The sequence below is a fragment of the Colossoma macropomum genome, unplaced genomic scaffold (genome assembly GCF_904425465.1).
Source record: "Colossoma macropomum unplaced genomic scaffold, Colossoma_macropomum, whole genome shotgun sequence".
In the NCBI taxonomy this organism is placed as follows: Eukaryota; Metazoa; Chordata; class Actinopteri; order Characiformes; family Serrasalmidae; genus Colossoma; species Colossoma macropomum.
The window spans coordinates 14,358,265-14,374,048 of NW_023494802.1; the positions used below are offsets into that span (position 1 = coordinate 14,358,265).

The window sequence follows — 15,784 nt, forward strand, 5'->3', positions numbered from 1 at the left end:
TGATTGAAGTACTGTTCTGGTGGCAGGTGTAGCCAATGAAAAGCAGAGGCGGTTGCTGTATAATATGGAGATGGAGCAGATGGCTAAGACAGCTAAAGCTCTGATGGAGGCAGTAAGCCATGCTCAGGCCCCTTTCTTTAGTGCCACCCACCTGGAGCATGTCCGGCCCATGTTCAAGGTATCAGCCCCTTTACTTCAGCTATGCAGCCTTTGTTAATAGCATAGTCTCGTGCAGCCTTATAATTGAAACCTCCCACACTTCTTTTCCGGAACCATGCAGTATCTGTGATAGTTAGCCTGTGAACCATACGTCTCAAATCATCCAGTTGCAATAGGTTTACGCAAATACACAGATTCTCTCACATTCAAATTATGAGGTTGACCCTTGACTCAGCTGTCAGCAGGTGCACTGAAATGGGACAGAAGTATTATCCATCATACTTGTTGAAATAGGAGGTGCCTCACAAGCCTTACTGTAGAACTATTGCAGTATCATGTAAGGTAGTTAGAATAAGGAAGCAAAGTGTTACCAAAGTTGCATTTTAACATGTGGCGCTGAAAAGATGAGGCATTAACTGTGCTTGTTTTACAACAGGGAAAGTGTGGAACAAAAGAAAACTGCTTTTCAATGTAGGTGAAAGTAATAAAACTCTCACCTTTTTGTGTATGTGTGTAACACAGTTGGCTTGGACACCCCTTTTGGCTGCATTCAGTGTTGGCCTGCAGGACTGCGATGACCAGGACGTGGCATCTCTGTGTCTGGAGGGAATCCGCTGCGCCATCAGGATTGCCTGCATCTTTTGCATGCAGGTGGGTCTAACACACTGTTCATTAGGGCACTTTACCCTGTCACATCAAGCTGAGTGGCCTGAATCAGTGATTTGTGATAACTTCTAATTTCTACTCTTTTGACTTGTGTGTGTCTTTGTAGTTGGAACGAGATGCATATATCCAGGCCTTGGCCAGGTTCACTCTGCTCACAGCTAGCTCCAGTATCACAGAGATGAAGCAGAAGAACATTGACACCATCAAGACCCTCATCACTGTGGCACACACTGATGGAAATTACCTTGGCAACTCGTGGCATGAGGTGGGCTTTGTCAGCTCCTTTATATTCATGCAAGGGCTGGGCAATAAAACAATATATATTGCTGTTGTGATATGTCACAATACAAAATGCTTTTCTAAGCATATCATAGATATTGTCAGTACTTGCCGAACACTGACCCAACTGCATGTTATGTTATTATAAAGAGAGCAAAATTAGTCCCGTTTGGCTGGATTTAGTGCAACACAGTATGTGGAATATTTAATAAAATTCATTATGTTCAAAGTTTTTGATGGTATTTTTATGAAATGCAGCACTACTGTTTTTTTTCTGATCTAACTGATCAGGTCTGGAAAAAAAATGTAACATCAAGTATCGGGAAAATTTCTTTTTGTGAAAGTATCACAATACTATAATTTTGTCATATTGTCCACCTCTAATTCATACAGTATTTTATTGTTTATTTTATTGTTAGTTGACTTTCGCTCTTCTCATGCTTCCTGCTTATCTTTTGCCCACTGTAGATTCTGCGGTGTATCAGTCAGTTGGAGTTGGCTCAGCTGATAGGCACCGGGGTAAAGACACGTTATATCTCCGGTGTAGTCCGAGAACAAGGAGGTGGCATGAAGGGCTTTCCAACAGGAGGAGAGGAGTTCATGCCTCTTGGCTTAGGTAAGGCAATTTATAAATATGTTTAGTTCTCTCTGGCGACAGCAGTACATCATAGAGGCACTTTGCGACCAATTTTGCATTGTTTTCTTAGTAGGGCATAAACACTGTGTTTGTCCTTGTAGCTTATTGGACTTACTGTCTCTAACAGTATTCTTGACCTACCACAGGCACACTAGTTGGGGGTCCAGACAGGCGTCAGATGGCTCATATTCAAGAATCAGTGGGTGAAACTAGCTCTCAGAGTGTGGTGGTAGCTGTGGACAGGTGAGAGAACAAAGACCACTGTAAAGCACACTGAACATTGTATACTTATGTTATACTTGTTGTCCTTTTTATGTTTAACTTGTTTCTCCATTTTGTCTGCCAGAATTTTCACTGGATCCACCAGGCTTGATGGAAATGCAATTGGTATGGGCATATATGTTTGTTTGCATGTATATGAATTATTGTGTGAGCTGCTGGTTTTCTTCTGTATTGTTTTAGTTAGCTTGTACTATCATACCTGGCACACTTCATGCAGTCCCTCTTGCCTCATTTTCAAGTATTTCCAACGTTCTTTTTTAGAGTAACAGTTCTTTGCAAAAATCTTAGGCACCTAAGCACATTGTTTAATACTATTTACGTTGACAATTGTAAGAACACTAATAGAATGTAAAAACACTATTTGTATTTGTTACTTGTATTTATTCTAATATTTGTGTTTTTATGAGCAAATAAATGCTTACTGATCAAATAAATAGCCTTTAACATAACGTTCTCAGGTGCCTAAGAATTGCACAATACTGTATATCCCCATGTACTGTATCTCCCCACCCTGTCAACAGAAATCACTTCAAAAAAGATAGGCTCTTAACTACATTTTAAAACCATATTTGTTTCCGGTTATTAATGAAAAGTTCTTCTCTCCCAGTGGACTTTGTGCGCTGGCTGTGTGCAGTGTCCATGGATGAGCTGGCCTCTGCCCACCAGCCCCGCATGTTCAGCCTGCAGAAGATTGTGGAAATCTCCTACTACAACATGAACCGAATCCGTCTGCAGTGGTCTCGCATTTGGCAGGTCATCGGAGACCACTTCAACAAGGTAAGCATTGCATCCACTTTTAAATGGATTCATCATTTGAGTCTTTAGAGGGTTACAGTTGAAGCCCTGTAAATGTAGAATCTGTACTGGCTTTTTCAGGTTTTCTACTGTGTTTTTGCTGTCCTTATAGGTGGGCTGCAACCCTAATGAGGATGTGGCCATCTTTGCTGTGGACTCTCTAAGACAGCTTTCCATGAAGTTCTTGGAGAAGGGAGAATTGGCCAATTTCCGCTTCCAGAAGGACTTCCTCAGGCCGTTTGAGCACATCATGAAGAAGAATAGGTTAGGGGTCATGTATAAAAGAGAAACGAGGAGATGAACAGAATAGGAGAATGTCTTGCATTCAGTAGGAGAAATTGGGCCTGAAGTTGTAATGACTTATCCATTTTTTCCCCATGAAGGTCTCCCACCATCCGTGACATGGTGATCCGCTGTGTGGCTCAGATGGTGAACTCTCAAGCTGCTAACATTCGCTCTGGCTGGAAGAATATCTTCTCTGTATTCCACCAGGCAGCATCAGATCATGATGAGACCATAGTGGAATTGGCTTTCCAGACCACCGGTCACATAGTCAGTGAGTATCAGCAGCTTCCTGTCTGACAGAGGGACAGTGACACAAACACCTCCAACTTTTAACCTAGTTCATTTAAGTATAGGTGTGTAATATGGCAAAAATAAAATATTTCAGTTTCTCAGAATTTTTTTTGACATAGGAAAACAGTATTTCACAATATTCAGTTTGAGGTTTAATAAGTTAACAGGAGGCATAACAGATAGAATGCCTTATTTAATAGCCACATAAAGTGCTATCAAAAACTATGAATGTAAGTTTCAGATACTGATGTGCTTTAAATCCAGTTAAACAGGACTGATTATGTTCTCTGTGTAATGAAACATACAGTTGGTTGATGTTCTTTAGGTACTGATATGTTCAGAAAAGCCTATTTTGGCTTATTGTGACGTAATTCATCACAGTGCGATAAAATATTGTCATACTGTCCTAAACTTAAGCCATTTGTGTAATTTTTATAATCTCTTATTAAATCTTCTGTTCTCTTCACCTATCCCTCATTTTTAGTGCACACCTTTCAGCAGCACTTTGCAGCAGCCATCGACTCATTCCAGGACGCGGTCAAGTGTCTGTCTGAGTTTGTGTGTAATGCTGCGTTCCCTGATATTAGTATGGAAGCCATTCGCCTCATTCGCCACTGTGCCAAATACGTGTCTGACAGACCACAGGTCAGTATGTGTTCATATATAACCACAGTTTGACAGTGGTCACTGATGCTTGGTCTTAAAGCAGCATTATGCAAGAATGGGCATTTTTTTGGTTCTTGGGTTCCCCTACAGTTGCAAATATTTACTGTTGTCAATACAAATCGTGCCCCCCCATGTACATGTGCATTTGTTGACAAGCTGAAGGGTACAGAATCATACTCCCCTTTATGTGCACATGCATCACACAGGCATATGGACTTTACAGATTACACTCATGATTAAAGTTATTTCTCTGTGTAAATAACCTAAATTGCACGTGTAATCTGTAGCGTCCATATATATCCATGCACGCAAAGGGGAGTCTGATTCTGTGGGGGAGGCAGAATTTGGCACGACACCGGCAAGAAAAGAGAGAGAACCATGTCCACTTACAAGGTAGTAATATTACAGCATTTTATTACAGGAGGTTGCGAACTTTCAAGGCTTATTAATAAAGGCTGACCAAACTTTTTGCCATGAGATGAATTTATTTCTTTGCATGCCAGCCTGAAAAGGGGCTGATGTTAGATGACTTTTGGCATCCGAAAAACTACAAAACTGTCAGATAGGGATGATACGGATCGGGTTACAGCCTACGTTGCAGTCGTTCATGAATAACGTTGACAGGGATGCAGCTTACACTCTGCTGTCGGATTTTTGTTGTTTTGCCATTAGCCATGAAATTGTCTTGCATCATTTTATCTCTTTTAGCTCTTGCCAACGACTAAAAAGCCAGTCTGAGATTTACTCTTGCTTAGTCACTCTCTCTTTTTCTCTTCCTCGCTTTCTCGGACATCGTCTTCCGCTTTTTGGCAGCCTCTGCCATGATGTCCATACTAGGAATACTGAGCTGGCTTGTTCTTATAGCTTGCTGAGGAGCCATAGCTGTGTGTGATGTGTGACATGGTGCCATAAAGCGTTATACAGTTCTCACGAGATCCCATGCCCGCTCCCCCAAAGTTACATAGCGCTATAGCAGCCAAAATGGCTATGACGGACACCATTCTCTCTATTATAGCTCGGTGTACTATCGAAATGATTTTGAAGCTCTTATTTTAAGGTAAAATTGTTACCTAATGTTGCTTTAAAAGACTAAATGGCTTCTTCATACTCTCTTTCTGTCTCACTCTCTCATCCTGTTCAGGCTTTGAGAGAGTACACTAGTGATGACATGAACGTTGCCCCTGGCGACCGGGTGTGGGTGCGAGGCTGGTTCCCCATCCTGTTTGAGCTCTCCTGCATCATCAACCGCTGCAAGCTGGATATCAGGACCAGGTAGACTGATGTGGTAGATCTACTAATATGCTGTTCATGATTGAGTTTTTCAGAACCGTTGACGTGTGTATGTGTGTGTATATTTCAGAGGCCTGACAGTGATGTTTGAAATAATGAAGAGTTACGGACACACCTTTGAGAAGCACTGGTGGCATGACCTCTTCCGCATCGTCTTCCGCATCTTTGACAACATGAAGCTTCCAGAGCAGCAGACTGAGGTGAACCAGTCAGGCACACTTGTGATACCAGTCAAAACGTTAAATGACGATGTCTTTAAATCATAAATAAAACAAACAGCAGTTGTCTAAACATTCCCAATGTGTTCCTGTCCTACACAGAAAACGGAATGGATGACCACTACGTGTAACCATGCACTGTACGCTATCTGTGACGTCTTCACACAGTTCTATGAGCCCCTCAGTGAGGTGTTGCTGGCTGATGTCTTTGCTCAGCTTCAGTGGTGCGTCAAACAAGGTGGGAATCTCTTTTGCTCACACCCAGTGGTTCACTAGCATGTGTATTACACATAAAAGACAAGGCCTACCATGTGTGGCTCCTTGGATGTATTGTTAAACAATTGCAAAAGAACAGAATTCAGATAATAGTAGGCGAGGCACCACCCTCAAGGCATCCAATTGTGATAACCGGGTGTGGACAAGTAGGTTGTAGGTATTGTCATTTTAGTCATGCCACTGCTGAGGAGAGCATTACCACAGGTGAGCTTTTAAAACGTGACACCTGCACATGGCACATGGCACATGGCACATGGCACATGCCGTGTTTTGCCCAGCAGGATTTTTTTTTTTTAAAGCAACTGGTAGGTTAATGGAAGAGAAAAGGGATGAGTCTGCTTACGACCCACACGTATGCCTCTCTCCTTATTCTCAGATAATGAGCAGCTGGCACGTTCAGGCACAAACTGTTTGGAGAACCTGGTGATCCAGAATGGAGAGAAGTTCAACGCGGAGGTGTGGGACATCACCTGTGCCTGCATGCTGGAGATCTTCCAGTCTACCAGTCCTCACGCGTAAGCCTCACATCTTCAATCCTCTTAGATACTCTTAGCTTAGAGATGAACCTATCTGCACTGAAATATTCAGTTACTTTTACTACAGTTACAAAAGTTTGATAACATCTGTTATCTCTCTATTTATCTATATATATGGGGGGGTAAAAACTGGAGTTCAAAAAAAGAATTATAAGATACAGAGAAAATGTGACTTAACAACCATGCAAGACCTGGTAGACCACCAAAACTGTCCCCATCACATAAATAGTACTTTCTTTCTTTAAGAGATAGAAGACGATCACCTCCACTCTTGCTTCAGATCTGAAAAATCCACAGGTGATTCTGTCCACCTTTCCTCTTTGAGAAGACAATGGAACACTATGAGTCTAAGATGATGTGTAACTGTCAAAAAGCCATTTTGGAGAAAAGAAAATAGACCAAAAAGAAGAACATTAGAAAATCTTAGGAAGCAGAAATGTACATTTATTTGGAAAACTAAAAAAAAAAAAGTCTCCAGAAAAGAATGAAGGCTGTAATAAAGGCAGAGGGTGGACGCACATGCTGAAAAAAAAGATTCTGTATTTAATTATTGAAGTTTCTGTTATAGTCATGTTTTCTGCTTTTTTGCTGATGCTGAAAATGAGTAACTTACACTTGAAATTGCCTGGAAATTCAATAAAAGAAGGGGGGACTTTTGCATTGTGCTCTTTGTGTATCTAAATAGATCCATGGGTAGGGTCTCATGTCTGTCAGTGACTGCATCATGAAGCCTGGATTTAAAGCAGTTGAGGTTGTCCTTATAAAATGCTATTAATTAAATGCTACTGGGTTGACATGATTATTCTCCTCCTAACAGCTTGTTGACATGGCGACCGGCTGGGCAGGAAGAGGAGGTGGGAGATGGGAAACACATGGTGAGATGACTAACATGAGTAAATAACACACACGCATGGCCACACGGACAAGCACACATGGATAATAGCCAACCAACAGGCACTTTGATGCCCATATGCCAAGAGACACTGACACACCCAGAATTCAGACAATACCAAACTCAGTGGACTATTTTTTCATTATCTAGAACGTTGCACATATTGTTCCTTATTTTACAGGATGTGGAGGTAGACTCTCAGTCTCAGAGCAGCTTTGAGAGGACACTTTCAGAGAGAGGGCAGAGTCAGATGTCCACTGCCAGTGATGAGGCCTGGAGGGGAAAGCCCCATGCACGTAAGCTGCGTTCACCTCCTCTCACTCACTAATATTGACCTTTTCCTCCTCTTACCAGTGTCATAGAATCTTCTGCATCCTGTTGAGTTTCCATGAAGTACATACATTATGACTGTCTATGACCTCACTCTATTAGCTGTCACCGCTCGCTTCTGTGAGTTCTATTTCAAGGGTCGTTGTCATGCTCAGTCTCCAAGGCAACATATCTAATAATGGAAAAATGAAATGTACTGACATTATTCTGTAAAGATTACGCTGCCCTGTAAATGTTATTGGTTCCACTTAATATTCTTGCTGTGCTGTGGTTTCATTAAGACCCATGTGCTGTGTGTCACAGGGGTGTCGGACCAGAGGTTGTTTGCAGGGCTGCTCATAAAGTGCGTGGTGCAGCTGGAGCTCATTCAGACTATAGACAACATCGTTTTCTACCCTGCTACCAGCAAGAAGGAGGATGCTGAGAACATGGCTGCTGCTCTGGTCTGTCTGTCTGTCTGTGTATTTGTTTTTGAAAATCATTCCATTAAAGTGCTTTTGTGTGCATTTTGAGAGTCTCTGTATGCATATAGTACCACAAAATCAGAGAATAATCATAATTTATTTAATTTTCAGGCAAAATGGCCATTAATTACAAGTTATTCATTTTTCTGAAAATTACAAAGAAGCAGCAACAGCAAATTTCAACTGTCAACGCTTATAGTATTGTGTGTCCTTTTGACTTTATTACAGCTTCCATTCTTTTCAAGAGACTTTCAGTTTTTCAAAGGAATCTGCAGGGATATTTTTCCACTTTTCCAAAGTTCAGTCGAGTAATCCCAAACACATTCAGTGATTAGGTCTGGGGTGTTCAATCCATTGTTTTCAGAACACCAGCTGCTTCTTTGTTTGATTGGCAAACATTCTTATTGTCTGTTTCCTTTTCTCAGTTACAGCTTCTTGACAGTTACACATCCCTTCAGACAGGGCTGGGCAATATGACAACATATATTGTAGTTGTGCAAAGTTGTGTCTCAGTACAATACAATATGTTTTTTCTGAACATATTGTGGATATCAGTACTTGTGGAACACTGACCAATTGCATGTTTCATTATAAAGAGTCCTGTTTAACTAGATTTAGTGCAACACAGTGTGCGAACTTTTGAATAAAAAAACATTGTGTTCACAGGTTTAGATAGTATTTTTCCAAATGTAATTGTTTTGAATGTAATATTTGTAAAATGTACCCCCCCCCGCCCCAACTGGTCAGATGTGTAAAATTTACAGCTGTCCTCCTTTCTTCTGCAAGTGGATTATCTTATCTAATTTCAGAAATATCTTCTGAAAAATGAATAACTTCTACTTAATTTCCAGTCAAAACAACCAATAAATTAAATGTGGTGGTCTCTGATTTTGCACAGCACTGCATATACCAAAACGAGTCTGGCTAATGGTACAAATTGTATATGTATTTTTTATGATCTGCAGTAATGCAGAAGGCAAATGCAAGGCTGCTATTACAATGGGCTCTATGGTCTGTCCCCCCTAATAGAGAGACGCACTGGAAGACACTGAGGAGAGCGAAGCACAGGCTGAGTCAGAGCAGGGCATGTACAAGCACCTCTCTCCCCAGCATCTCTTCAAACTGCTTGACTGCTTGCTAGAGTCCCACACCTTTGCCAAGGACTTCAACTCTAACAATGAGCAGAGGACTGCACTCTGGAGAGCAGGTTAGTTTGTTTGTTTGCTTTCTATTTTATCACATCAGCCATTAATTAAAGTTCCTGATCTTTTGGTGTTAATGATGTTTTGCCTATCTGCTCCTGCAGGTTTCAAGGGCAAATCCAAACCCAACTTGTTGAAGCAGGAGACCAGTAGCCTGGCCTGCAGTCTGAGAATCCTCTTCCGGATGTATTCGGACCAGAGGCTGCAAGAGGCCTGGCCAGACATCCAGACGCGCCTGCTACTGTGAGTGTGGGCGCAGGGATGTTGGGCTCACCACAGCCAAGTGCAGCCATGTGATTTCATTTGCTCAGCTAGTTCAGACTCAATCGCTGAGACAGCTTACAGGATGCAATACATCTGGATGTAATAAAAAGCAAAACAAAGTGGCTTGCACTTCATTCTATTCTTTTCAAAGTAGTGGTTTTACGATGCATATTAATCCATATCAGAGAATTGTTGTCAGTGCATACACATATAAAATACTGTTTTACTCTTTCATTTTTTAAAAGCAGTTTTATGAAAGATACTTGTAACATATGTTTAGTAGAAGAGAATGTCAGCAGAAATTATGAGGTGGACTACTAAAGTGTGCATTATTTCTTTGTTTCCCTTAGTGTCTGTAGTGAAGCCTTGGCCTACTTTATCAGCCTAACCTCAGAGAGCCACCGAGAGGCCTGGACCAGCTTACTGCTGCTCCTTCTCACTAGAACACTCCGACTGTCTGATGACAAGGTAATTGCACATAAGTTGTACGCAAAAGTTTGAACACCCCTGGTCAAATGACGTTTTGTTGCTTTTTTTTTTTTGTAAGTGTAAATATGTTAACACATCCTCTACAGAGAGCAAACTTAAATATGAATTTTAATATACGATTATCTGCTAAGTATAGTGCACAATATCTATTTATGAGTTTAACATATTAGAAAAAATGTATCATAATACAGTGTGCCATAAGTTTGGCACTGTTCACATTTTATGTTTCATTTTTTCCAGTATGTTAAATTCAGCAAAAGAACAGTTAATTGTGCATTAAAACATGTAGAAGTGTGTTCTCTGTAGAGGACGTGTTAACTTATTTTCACTTGGAAAATTAACAAAACATTTAAATCGATCAGGGACACCCAAATTTTTGCATATGACTGTATTTATATACACACACACTCACGTTACCAAGATAAGCCTAGTTTCCCCATGTCACATGAGTAGGTTTAGACATCCCCTCTGGCTCTTTATGTGGCATTTTCAAAGCTTCTCTGTTGAGCGACTTCCCGTTGGAAAGTTTAGAAAAACAGAGCTGAATAGTTTGCTCCTGCGCTGCTGCATGGGTGAGTGTAATGGTCTTTCTAATGATGTTTTTTTTTTCCCTGTACGAGTGCCCCTTATTTGAGTATTCCATCTATTCTTCAGGAGCGTATGGTAAACCTCAGGAAGCACCCGGCTGATAAGTCAGTCTGTCAGCATGATGACAGTATGTAAAATAGGAGTCACATGTCAGCCACCTCAGGCTTTCCCTGTCGCTCATTCAGATAGCCTTTGCCATTCATCACAGTGCTGAGATAACATCAAAGCATACTTTTCCCAGTCCTGTTCCAGGTTAACTCCAGGAACTCCATCTGCTTGGAATGTTTTTTTTGTAACAACCCCTCAATTTAAAAAGAAAACATTTGTTCTTTCAGTGTTGACCTTTGAGTTGATTTTAAGTTTAAGTGCGTCTTTAGTTTCTTGATGTTGGTCATCACATTTGCATGTGATCTTGTTTTTGTCTACAGCCTGTCACATGATCTTTTACTAAAACATAAAGTAGGGCTGCAACAGTTAGGCCCTGTTCAGACTCGGCATTGATATTCTATCGTCATTATCCGATCAAGACATGGCTTGTTTACACTTGCCTTTTTCAGGTGTAGCTTCTGCATACGGATGTTGATAGGATCTCTTGCCTCTGCGCAGTAGTGTTTTTAAATCAGTCTTTCATGGTGCCACAGCACAGTAAAGCTACATTCACATTACAAGCCTCATTGCTCCAATCCGATTTTTCGCTGAAATCCGATCTCTCTGACACGATAATTCACACTCATTTAAGTAAGTGATTCAAATCTGTCATTAATGTGAACGAATTGGCGTCCTGAAATGACCCGCATGCGCACATCCTACTGAGTAACGTCACGTGAATGAATCTCGTGCATCATCATCAAACAAACTAATGAGCAGAACGAGCTTCGCAGAGAAGATAATTAACTCTGAACAGCTCTTAGCTGTTCATTATCAGAGCGAGACGAAGGCGAAAAAGGTGAGATGTGTTGCTTTTCTACCGTTTACAGGCTTTAACTTCTGTTCAGTGCTGCTACCATGGTAACACTGAATGATGGCGCACGCGCAGTGGAAAAAAAGCAAACTAATTCCAATCTGAGCATCACATTAAGGTCGCATGGCCACAAATTGGATACGTATCCAATCTAGGACCACATATGAAAGTGACTCAGGTCAAATTTAAAAAGATCAGATTTGTGTGTCCACACAGCCCTGAAAACATTAGATCTGAGTCACATTAGGGCAAAAAATTTCTGCCACTTCAACCTGGTAATGTGAACATGTAGATTCTACAAGCTATTCTCTGTTCTTTTAGGCTTTTAAGTTACAGAGAAAGAAAAGATGGTGAGTTATGTATGTTTGCTTAGTACTGAAGTCAAAATAAAAATATGGGTGGCAGCTGGGATGAGTAAATTGTGTACTGTCCTTCACGTGTGTCTAATGGCTTATAAGCTTTAGATATTAAAAGTTGTGGGTGGAGTCCACATGGTGTCAGACTAAGAATGTAGTCAAGCTTGCTGCATTGTGTTGACACTCATAAAGGTCTGGTGACAATGAGTGTTCTGCCTCAGGATCAGCACAGCTAGATCTCAACGCCTTCCCATCACACGCAGTTTCACGTCTTTTTAAATGCATGTATGGACAACATCCGGGTATGGGACACGTTTTATTGTAAACAAGGCTAGTGTCACAAGTTTGAGTATAGACAAAAATATTCTACATTTCAATTGGTTTTAAAAAAATGTAAAGTTCAGTAAATCTGTAAAGCAGTATTTATGACAGCTTGAGAACAGGGCACATTTTTGAGTTTGAATAGTTTTCAGAGTATTTCAGCTAGATTAGATTTTTAAACAAGCAACCTACAGCTCTGCTATAAACAAAAGCAAAAACTTTCTAATACCTACTGTTTGTGAACAATTCAGCTGAAGCGAAGTGAGTTCAAAAGTTATAATTATCCCCGCTTGTGGGATTAGTTGTAACATATCTAGATTGTTTGTTTAAAAGTCTGGTAAATTGGATGTAAAACACAAGAAATTAATTCAATACATATTACAATATTCAATAGTTCTATGTTGTTTAAACCAGATGAGCTTTCCAACCTAAATTCATACAAATTTATTTGTAAAAAAAAATATATAGATAGATTAGATTAGAGGCTGTTTATTTATTTAGCACAAAGCAGAGGAGCAAATATCAGCACAATAAAATTTCAATATTTTATTTACATAATTGTAGTTATTTGATTGAATCTGTGCTTTAAAAATTTCATATTGACTGTTTTCTTAAATGGGACACGTAGACTTGTCCCATTGTTCCTTTGGGAGCCTTAGTTGTAACTCTGCTTTATAACTAACCCCACCATGTGGAGGCTGTACTTAAGCCTGGCTAGCTCTCACTGTGAGGCATTTACATGCCTCAAAATTGTGCTTTATTACAGCCACTGAGAGGATGAATAAAATAATATAAATGTGGTTTCAATGACTTTGATGGAAAAAGTTACTTTCATGGTACAAAAACAGTCTTTAGGGGACAATCCCGAGAAATCTGCTTGATTGAAATAACAGCTTGCAGATGGCATTGCTGTGGGGATACAAGACCATAACTAACAGTGCGTTCTACTTCAGCCTGTTTTACTACACAAAATTATCCATGTTAGATTTTACCCTGTGTTAGTTTGTGCTTTACTCTCTGCTACTACAGATAGTGTAGGGGGTGATCTGCTTTCCACTGTTTAGCTGTACCATAGACATCTGAGGTTTTTTTCATCATCACATAGCCACATTTGCCATGAGCATCCGGACGAGCCCTGGGTCCAAAAGGTTTTGTAAATCACCCACCACCGTGACAAGGTCCAAATCCTGTTTGTTTGGTCATAAATATATCTTTCCCTTAATTATCATGTGACTTGTAAACTGTGAGCTTTGAGGCTGTCATCAGTAGTGAAATTAGGAATTTTGCTACTTTACATGCTTAAATGCAAACTAACACTCATACATTTATTTGAAATTATCAGACTGGCCAAAATACAGCTTGCAAACCAGCAAGCTTTGTCAAGTGAGGTAGTTCCTTATTTGTGCATGTCACTGAGTACAGAATAGACCATGACCTCACTCATCACAAATAGAACTTTAAATGATGGTGAACTGGAGGGAACTGAAGAATGCACAATGATTTGACTGGTTGATTACTTGAATAATAGTTGATTATAGAAATGATCGATACTTGGAGCCCTAATGAACACATTCTCTCTCCCTCAGTTCAAGCCGCATGCCTCCTGTTATTACCCCTACCTGTGCGAGATGATGCAGTTCGACCTCATCCCTGAGCTGCGTGCCGTCCTGCGCCGCTTCTTCCTCCGCATCGGTTCAGTCTTCCACATCGCCGCTCCTGAAATGGCAGCCGCACGAGCCCCGGCCTCGTAGAGCACAGTAGGGCCCATGTCGGTAGAGAACTGGGAACGGAGGGGGCCGGGAGAGCTGGAGCGTGCGTGGCCCTCCTCTGGTGCGAAGGACCGTGCAGGAGTGCTTGAAGCTGATGCTGACTCTGCTCACCCGAAGTCGCCCTCCACGTCTGGATCTCCTGATCTTTCACCTCTCAGCTCCCCTTCAAGTGAGAACGGCTCCGTGTGACCCAGCAGGGCTCTTCTCTGTTCAGTGATGTGGCTCAAGTTAAATAATATTAGTCCTACATTCTAAAAGGGAGGGGGATTATGGCAACAATGATAATTTACTGAAAGTACTGTTGTGTATCCTGTTCCTGTTTGTGGGTCAGTTGATTTGTGTTTTGTTTTTGTTTTTTTCTGTTTGTTTTTTTTTTTTGTTGTTGTCTTATCTGTTGAATTATTTTGTCCTTATTTTAATAAGTGAACAAACAGCGATATCCAAATGCACAGAGCTGAAAGAAAATTCAAATATCATAATTTACAAGCTTGTAATTTATAGCAGATTTGCATATCTGTGCCTATATGAAGAGGAGAGAGACTTATCATTAAAACCCCAGTCAGGAATCGTGGTAGGATACTGCTGTAACAGCTCCATGACTCTTGAGGCAGCGTTCATTAAACTATAGTAGTTAGAGTTCCTGGGCTGTGATATTTGGTAGCTTCTGGTTGGAGCTTTAGTTACTGGTAAATAAAAAAAAAACATATTATTATGGATGTCCCAATCTAGGCATACCTTATACATTATTTATTACAAACATTTTCTTTGTAACATAGCATTTATGCTCCACAAGATTAAAGGACTAGTAGCCTTGGGTTGTAAGTACCAGACATTTAACAGTAAGAGTTCTGAATGAGGAGCCTTTCATATTCTATTGAATATGTTCATGGAGATGGAGAGGAGGCCGATTCCAGTTCAGGGCTCTTTCAGTGAAATGTAGCCGGCCCTGTGTTGGCCTGGGAACGTGGGTGATGTAACATGGCTGCTCTCAAAAACACTTTTGTTGATTTCATTTAGCATTCCCTCCAGGAGTTCCCACTCATTCGGCAGTACACTACTCTTCCCTGCATGAAGCGCATACAATTTGCTGGGCCTATGAAAGATGAATGAAATGAGTTCCGCTGGGTCTACATTTAGGGAAAAGCTGAGGTCTTTGAGCATTCCTGAATTTTTTTTTTCTTCTACATAGCAGTAAACCTGCAGGTGTGTGGTGAACAGCTGTTGGTTTAAAGCATGTTAAAGATATTTGCTTGGCAGGCAGAATTTTTTCTTTCCACACCAACCCTCAGCTGAGCTGGTTCCTGATTTTGAGTATGAATAAGTCAGCTGACGCGCTTCATTATCTTCCAGCCAGTGTTGTCACACCAACACCAAGCTAAACCAAGAAAACAAAGAGAAATACATATACTGTACAATGCAGACATGTTTGTACTTAAATCTAGCAGTATCGAGCCTCGGTATTACCAGAGCGTATGAAGCCCTGGATGCATTTTTATGCGGATGTATTTAATTCTATGAAGTGCTTTTAAATATTTTCTGAAAGCATTCCTTCCCTCGCAACTATATATGTCCACTCTGCCTCCCTCAAGTATGGGGAAATATAAATATATATACAGTAAAAAGAAATACAAAGTGTAAAGTTTTCATGTAAAATAAAGGAAAAAGGAGCTCTACACATTGTGATGTAATCTTCCAGGCATTTGGTGAATTAATCAATAAAAATTCAGTTCTGCACAGTTGCACATTTTCTTGTTCAAGGTTCATTTCC

The 15,784-nt window shown here is 40.6% G+C and overlaps 1 protein-coding gene across 1 annotated transcript in view; it reads left to right on the forward strand.

The window, feature by feature from the left end:
* The window catches only part of arfgef2 (ADP-ribosylation factor guanine nucleotide-exchange factor 2 (brefeldin A-inhibited)), a 31,255-nt gene extending 15,500 nt beyond the window's left edge, over positions 1–15,755 (forward strand). The window contains exons 19-39 of the mRNA XM_036590904.1: positions 27–178; positions 682–810; positions 932–1,090; positions 1,573–1,720; positions 1,888–1,984; positions 2,088–2,128; positions 2,631–2,800; positions 2,931–3,082; positions 3,202–3,374; positions 3,879–4,039; positions 5,202–5,332; positions 5,421–5,550; positions 5,671–5,806; positions 6,221–6,359; positions 7,198–7,255; positions 7,454–7,568; positions 7,906–8,045; positions 9,096–9,273; positions 9,373–9,511; positions 9,883–10,000; positions 13,834–15,755. Coding sequence (XP_036446797.1) covers positions 27–178; positions 682–810; positions 932–1,090; positions 1,573–1,720; positions 1,888–1,984; positions 2,088–2,128; positions 2,631–2,800; positions 2,931–3,082; positions 3,202–3,374; positions 3,879–4,039; positions 5,202–5,332; positions 5,421–5,550; positions 5,671–5,806; positions 6,221–6,359; positions 7,198–7,255; positions 7,454–7,568; positions 7,906–8,045; positions 9,096–9,273; positions 9,373–9,511; positions 9,883–10,000; positions 13,834–13,998 — 2,831 coding nt within the window. The 3' untranslated portion in view covers positions 13,999–15,755. The remainder of the gene's footprint in view (positions 1–26; positions 179–681; positions 811–931; positions 1,091–1,572; positions 1,721–1,887; positions 1,985–2,087; positions 2,129–2,630; positions 2,801–2,930; positions 3,083–3,201; positions 3,375–3,878; positions 4,040–5,201; positions 5,333–5,420; positions 5,551–5,670; positions 5,807–6,220; positions 6,360–7,197; positions 7,256–7,453; positions 7,569–7,905; positions 8,046–9,095; positions 9,274–9,372; positions 9,512–9,882; positions 10,001–13,833) is intronic.
* The last annotated feature ends 29 nt before the right edge of the window (positions 15,756–15,784 follow it).